General features: G+C 40.6%; 1 protein-coding gene across 10 annotated transcripts in view; it reads right to left on the bottom strand.

Annotated features, from left to right (window-relative positions):
* Window positions 1–704: 704 nt before the first annotated feature.
* The window catches only part of TBL1XR1 (TBL1X/Y related 1), a 119,189-nt gene continuing 112,521 nt past the window's right edge, over window positions 705–7,372 (bottom strand). For all 10 annotated transcript variants that reach the window (XM_087739427.1, XM_087739430.1, XM_087739433.1 and 7 more), the window contains one exon: window positions 705–6,152. In XM_087739427.1, coding sequence (XP_087595553.1) covers window positions 6,126–6,152 — 27 coding nt within the window. In that variant the 3' untranslated portion in view covers window positions 705–6,125. The remainder of the gene's footprint in view (window positions 6,153–7,372) is intronic.

Here is a 7,372-nt window from a genome sequence, read left to right as displayed (position 1 = left end):
ACAGAAATAAGAAAGCTGTTACTTTTGAACATATTACAGAAAATAAATAGTCTCTACGGAAAAGCAGAAATTTCACCGTAACGTTCTAGCGGCATTAAAAATAAACCATCTGGGTTCGCTCTCTTGGATTGTGACACGACCCGCAATTCTAAAGGAATTAAAACATCATTATGTCTCGATGGATGCACGTTATTTCATGTGTAAATCTAAATGGTTTTGAGTAACTGAAATACGGTTAACACAAATAAGATTCCTTTCCATAACCAAACAATCCCTCCGCAGGAACGGCTCCCTCCGACGTGCGACTGCATTACCACACGGGAGCCCGCTCCCACGCCTCCCAAGTCTTCTAAACCGCTGGCGCGTCGCCGCGAACGTCACGAGGCTCAGCTTCCCGTCCACAAGTCTACGGGTAAGGAGAAGATGAAGCACGTGAGACGCACGGGTGAGAAAGCAGTTTGTCCGCATCAAACGCACGGCGGTACGTGGTGGGAGAGGACAGCTTCACCGCTTTCAGAGGATCTACCGTGTGGTTATAGAGTACGGCGCTGTACAAAGTATCACCTCCCATCGCTTCTTACACATTGTCTGACGTGAAAATGTGCCAAAATAAATATTAAAACAGTGTTTCAGGCTATCACTTCCCCGACGTAATCATCTGTAAATCTTCCGTACCAAGCATTTAAAATTACGTTCAGCCAAGGTAATATCAAAATATATTTTATTCTGGACCTCTTTCAGATCTGATTCAAATTACAGTTGTCAAAGCAATACAATGCAAAGGGAAACTGCAACAGAAAATGTGCCTAGAAGGGATATAAGGGCCTTGGGGACAAATCATTGTGATGGAGAACCAAAATACATCATAAAGTGTAATTAACATGGTCCAGGACAGTATAGAACATCTATATCAGTCTTCTTTAGACAATAATCATGAAAACTGAACATAAAAGTCCTTTAAACGAGTACAAAAAACTGTCATGGGCTGGTTTACACTTTTACAACAGCTGTAATTTAACTGGATAACTGAAGAAATGATGCAGACATTTTAATCCAGTGCTATAGGTAGGCTCACAGAATTAGACCCAAAGGATTTGTAACTCCAAATGAAACCATTACAACTACAATGTCAATGTCAGGAGAGAGAGAAAATTACTTCTGTATTCTAGAGTTACTGTTCTGCACACTGCAGTCTGTTGAGGACAAGATTGCAAAGTACACTCGACTAGCAACAACATGCAGACTGTTTTCTTGTATTTACCCACAAATGTCAAAAACATTATGAAGGAAAAATGAGTGATTATTCAAAAAATAAAAGAAAACAAAAACATGCCTCAAGTTATTGTCAAGCTTCAAACTTAAAGGCAGAGAAAGCGAATTATGTACTCAAAACTACTGATCTGAAGCACTATTAACACTAAATCTGCAATCCGCAAGAAAGGGCAGATTTTCCTGGTTCGTCTGCCTTCCATCAGAGTGACAGCCAAGACAGCCACGCTTTCACCCAACGCGGTATTCCAGAGCTTTCTCTAGAGGGAGAAGCGAAGACTGCTCCACGGCTCTCTCCCTACGGAAAACGCCAGGGATCTTGACGGAGATTTACTGCTGTCTCCCGAAGCCATATTTTTGCTTCTAACATGCCACAATGTTGCTTCTGCTTTCTTCGGACTTCTGGAGAGCGTGAGCTGATCCCAGCGGGGAGCGGCTCGACAGGACTTTGTGAAGGGAGGAGCCATGGCGCTTGTCAGCGGCAAAGGGAGGCCGCGCCGCGCCGGGCCGGCCCTGCTCCGGCCGGACCCGCGCCCAGGCCGAGGGGAGCCCCGGCCCCAGCGAGACGCGGCCCGTTTCGCCTACGCGGCACGCTCTGCGGCGTTACGCAGGCCCGCCGCCTCCGCCGCCTGTTCTGGCGAGGTTTTCTCATGAAGTGAAAGACAATGGGATTTCTGGTTAAGTAAAGATTGGAAAAATCGGGTCCCAAGGCTCCTCTTCGCTAACGGACAAAAAACACACGACCTTTTATTTACAAGCTGAAAAGCCCAGTTTGCGATTTTAATGAAATTCCTTCATTCAGCAGAACTAAATGCGTCGGCTGCTAGGATTGCTCCGTCGGCAAACTGGCACAACCGCCCGATGCCACCCACTACTCTTCCTAAACACAAAGAACATTTCAAAGGTACAACGTCCCATTAAATACCCTAGCATGAGGTAAGCAGTGTAAGGAAAAAGGAGTGCTTTTTTAAACGAAAATTAATCAAAATTGGTAGAAATCTTTGGCCTTTCTCTCAAGATGCATTAAAGTGTCATGAAATCAAGAAACATGCTTCAAAATGCCGTGTCATTCTGACTCTGGTAACTATTACCTCCCTCCACCCAACCCAGAAAAAGAGGCACTTTTAGTGTTTCATATAAGATTTCCAATCATCTAGTAGACACGCTAAATAACCCTGCACAATTGTAGTCCCAGAACAAACTGAGTTTATCAACATTACAAAGAGTCTAAAAAAGCTTTTATGAGGAGCTAGATACTCTCTTAACTACACTAAAAAGTCCACTGGTTGGGAATCTTTACATCAATTTAAAAATGCAGGAAAAGGTAAAGGAAAACTAGAAAAAGAGGAACTCTACAGAAACCTGGACCTAATTATGCAGAAATGAGAAACGGGAATCTGAGATGGATGCATAGAAAGACAGCGAACTCAAGAGCAGCTCATTTCTTATTCCATCACTAATTCTGAGCCCAGTTTTTCCCCTCCCTTTTATCCTGTTTGGATATTTGCCCGTTCACGTGTTGAACCGGAAAAAAACGGGAACGGTAACGTATGCAAAGGCTTATGCACGCGTTTGCCTTTACGCTTGGCAAACAGAATTACCCGGTGTGTAAGACTAAGCACGTGCACGCATTTACGCAGAGTTCGGGTCTTACTGACGTTTGGCATACTCAATTCGAAGGAGCAATTTGGACGGTCTGCCTCACTATCGAATACGAGGTCTTTGTGCTATAAAAGATAATAATTAACGTCATGGTTCTCTTTTTTTTTTTTTTTCTTTTTGCTTCACGAAATCACAGAACCTAGCACACCTTGCATGCATGCATTTCGCAGCGTATAAAACAAGAGGCGAGAAGAGGTGTGAGCAGGAGCAGCACTGTGGCATGCTAGTACAGGACGACAATACAACAGCTATCGGCCAGATCCTCTGCGAGTGGAAGCGGGCGCCGTTCCACGACAGGGGGGCACTGCTGATGGACGCCGGGCCGGGGACTCGGCCCGCGCGACCGGAGCGCTCCAGGCGGCAGATCTGACGTTCCTGCTAGGCTGTGCTTCGAGCACCTGGAAACCCTGGCCCTGCCATACTGAAGCTCCGTTTTATCCGTTTCTGAATATGTGATACTATGCTTAAGCAACTAGAATTACAACCAAAACAGCTGATGATTGAGAAAGAGGAAAATGGCAATACCCTACAACGTGGCTGTGTGATTTTGCAGCTATGTCACAGAATTCCACCACAATTGTTTAGATTGGCTGAAAGAATCATCCAATAACTTTTATGAAAATGAATAAACTGTCCATATTAAAATACAAAAGTACTATCAAGAATCACTTCTGACTTTCAGATTTAAATTCAGTGCAATTGACAAATGCATTGCTAAACGAAAAATGCAGCTTAAACATACTCAAAACATTTGTGTCTATTCCTGGGAGCACAGTTTAAAATTATTGCACAGAATTTTTTTTTTATTTTTGTTTTTTTTTTGTTTGTTTGTTTTTTTGTTGGTTTTTTTTCTTTTCATTATATGACAGAGGTCAGCCACAGTCATGGACCTCCAGCAATAAAAGCAATATTTCAAGTGCCAGACACTCAATATATTAGGTTTCCTACATATTGTAACTCACAGGATAATTGCTATAAACATTTGTAATATGTTCCAAAATCCTAAAAATAGCTGGCACCGAACCACCGCGGATGACTGCCTTTATGGATATGACTTTTTGTTGGTTTTAAACGCTGTGTATGATAGTATTACAATCCTGGGGTATACAGAAAGAACGTATTGTTGACTTCTCTTTACCACTGGCAAATTGCTACCCTACCTTAGCCAAACTCAGACTTGCTTCAAGTCGTGTTTATTCCATGGAAATAGCAGAAATCAATGCCTAAAGAACAATGGTTAAAATGTCAAAGCTGCATTATCTCAATTAAACCAATTTATACCTAACTCGGAGGGGAAAAAAAAAAAAAAAAACGGGGGGGGGGGGAAAAAAAAGGTTAGAGACTAGCAATCATAAGCCACAAAGTTATTTGTGATTGAAATAGTGTTATAAAACTGATAACTTTGCAAAGCTCTGTAATATAAACCATTCCTCAAGTAAAATGCCTGTGACATAAATTTGACAACCTCTCTTTTTATAAATTTACACTCTTGGAATCTTATGCAAGACATGATGCAACCTTTTCGACTACACATACGCGTAAACATAACCTCATGCTATCATTTACAAATAAAATCACTATCGGTATACTTTTAATCACATGAGCAGAAAAAGGTTTGCCATATACATCTGTCATTGTAAGAAAAATACTTGATATTGTAAACAGAGTAAAAGACACTATATAGTAGTGATTATTAAAAAAATAGCAGCTTACATCTACCCTATATTTGGAAAAAAATGTAGTCACAAGATACAATAAACTGCAGGACTGGAGCAGCAGGGGAATTAGTGCAAGTAATCATCTTTTAAATAAGCTGAATCACTGCTATTAAAATAAACTTGAAGCAAGTCCTCTGTTTCAGATTTTTTTTTAAATCTAAGGTAGTAAACATTTTGCCTCTTAATGGCAGTGTTATCAAATATATGCCAAAGATTTTATTTTAATAAAGAAAAATTACATGAGATACTTTTAATACTGGAGTTTGGTTACAATTATACATCTAAGCTCCTACAAATAATGATGGGCAACTCTCAGAGAAGCTGTGGCATGAACCCTTGTCCAGAAAGATCTTAACCTCAGAAAAACGATCCCCCAGCTATACTTTGCTCCGTTTCACAATAGTGCACAATTTAACCATATTTTAGTTATGGTCTTAAAGCAACAGAAGATGCATTTTTTCCTCTTTTTTTGTCCTTTTTTTTTTTTTTTTTTTTTTTTGCATCCCTGTATTTTTCTTTTCCGTATTTTTGTGCCCTTCTGTTTTTAAGTTTGGCAGAATTATGTCCCAAATAAGAAACTACTGCATTTTAGCCATGTCACCAGAAATTAAAACATAGCATTATACCCATTACTGTCATACGTCGTAGATGAGCAGGACGTGAAATACCACGCCGCGAAGAAGGATTTTTTTTTTTTTTTTTCTTCTCTCTCCATAATCCCTTTTCCACCCTCCCTCTGTTCACAAAATCGTGCTCTGGGAGCCACAAAATGTACCAAACGTTATCAGGTTCAATCTACCTCTTCAAAGAATGCATTAAAATATGTTTCAAAGAAACATTTTTTTTTTCCCAAGGTGAAAAAAATATAAACAAGAAACTAATTCACTCCCTTACTTCATGCATCCATAAACTTAACCAAAACAAAACAGAAAACCCAATGTTTAAAAGCAAAGGAAAAACTACTGCTGCAGATTTCTGTAAGTCCATTTTCTCTGTACACACAAACTGCTCAGCTACCGAGGAGGAAAACAAAAATACCCCACAATCCAGTGCCGTAATGGATTTAAAGCGGGGAAGGGGTAATGAAGGCTGCCATTAGTATCTTCTGAATTTGGTATGTATATGGGTCTGCTCTTGTACACGGTATATTTCTCTCTCTCTCTCTCTCTCTCTCTCTCGCTCTCTCTTCTGTTTTTCATATCCAAAACCTTTAAATGTTATTTTGGGGCACAGCAGATTCCAGCACTTGGTGAACAGGATTCACAAGCTGTGACAAAACTCTGTCATCCTCTTCAGGGTGTCATTTTTTTTTTTTTCTCTCTTTTTTTATATACAGTATATGTATATATTTCTTTTACGTTTGGCTGTAGTGGACTGGCCATGGTTCAATTGGGACTATAGCAGTACATGGGTCAGGGACAGTCATTTTGGCTATGTACACATTCATAGTCGGTCCATGGCTTCCAACCAGTAGCGCTATTTCCGTAGGTCTAATACACAAACCTGTAAGAAAAAGAAAAACACATAGAGAAATTGCAGATTGCACTATATTCCACATCTATACAATTCTGTGTGACATACCTGAGCAAAAGCTATGAAACGGGCTGTGTGAGCTTCAGCCTGGATCTCTTAACAACAGGCTGGGGGGGATCACCAGGCGAGCACTTTGGTTAGGACGCCCTGCTAGGGGTACTGCTGCCTAACGGATTGCTATCAGAACACTAACAACTAGTTAGTGCTCTCGTTCTGTCAGATAGAGAAATCTACTGGTAAAATATAATCATATAAAAGCTATGCTTTTAGTCATCAAACAGTTCAGACGTGCCTCTATTTGCTTAGTTACTACGAGCTGTATTTAAAGCCGAGGGGATGAGGAGGGATTTCGCTAGCAAACAATACAAATCAAAATAAACCCAACGTTTTTAAAACAGCAAAAACTAAACGAAAACTGATCCGTTGCAAGTACAATCAGCCTCTTGGGTCACATTAACTGGAAGACTGGAAAGGTTACACAGCATGTATATGAAAGGGTCATCGAGGGTGGAATGATAATTAATTTCTACTCAGGATATGCCTTGAGCTTTTGTTCCTTTTATGATATTGTCTATACTTTTAAGACTAAAATGATATGAAAGACCAAGCAAAATTAATTCTCTGGAATTTAGTCTACTTAAAAGTCAGAAATTCCTATTTTCTGAACTCTAACAAGGCGATCTCACTCAGCAGGACGGAGCACGCAGGACAGCGGAACGCTGTGGCAGTGCGTTAAGACAGGACCTGAGACTCCGGACGGCAAAGCTCCCAGGATTGCTTTTTGCTCACGTTTGTTACTTTAAGCTACAGCACTTCAAAGTACAATTCCTTTATCACTCTTATTTTATTCTAATTTTGCTTTTCCTTAAGCTCTCTTCTCCTCTCCTTTAAAACCACGGCAAAAGAGAGGCAAGCAAAAAAACAACTACTGTACTCGTTACGAAGAACCGCGTGTTAATATTTTACCGCCGCGCTTTGCAGGACAGTGTCAGAAGCCGCAGGAGGTGATGCTACAACACACCACTACGGAATGAGAGCGGGTGCATTCGTGATTAGTTAAACATATGATTTTACTCTCTGCTGCTTCTAAGCAATGGAAGCTCCTGTCATTTTTAGGAACTTTTTCATTATGAGCATTCAGAAATTTGTACTTTGTTTTGCTCCTCTTCCTGTTGAATGCAATGCAGAAG

Source organism: Nipponia nippon, unplaced genomic scaffold, assembly GCF_047370975.1.
Source record: "Nipponia nippon isolate SJK-2023a ecotype South Korea unplaced genomic scaffold, ASM4737097v1 scaffold_7, whole genome shotgun sequence".
Taxonomy (NCBI): Eukaryota; Metazoa; Chordata; class Aves; order Pelecaniformes; family Threskiornithidae; genus Nipponia; species Nipponia nippon.
The sequence above is the reverse complement of the archived record's forward strand: the minus strand, read 5'-3'. Positions and strand labels throughout refer to the sequence as shown.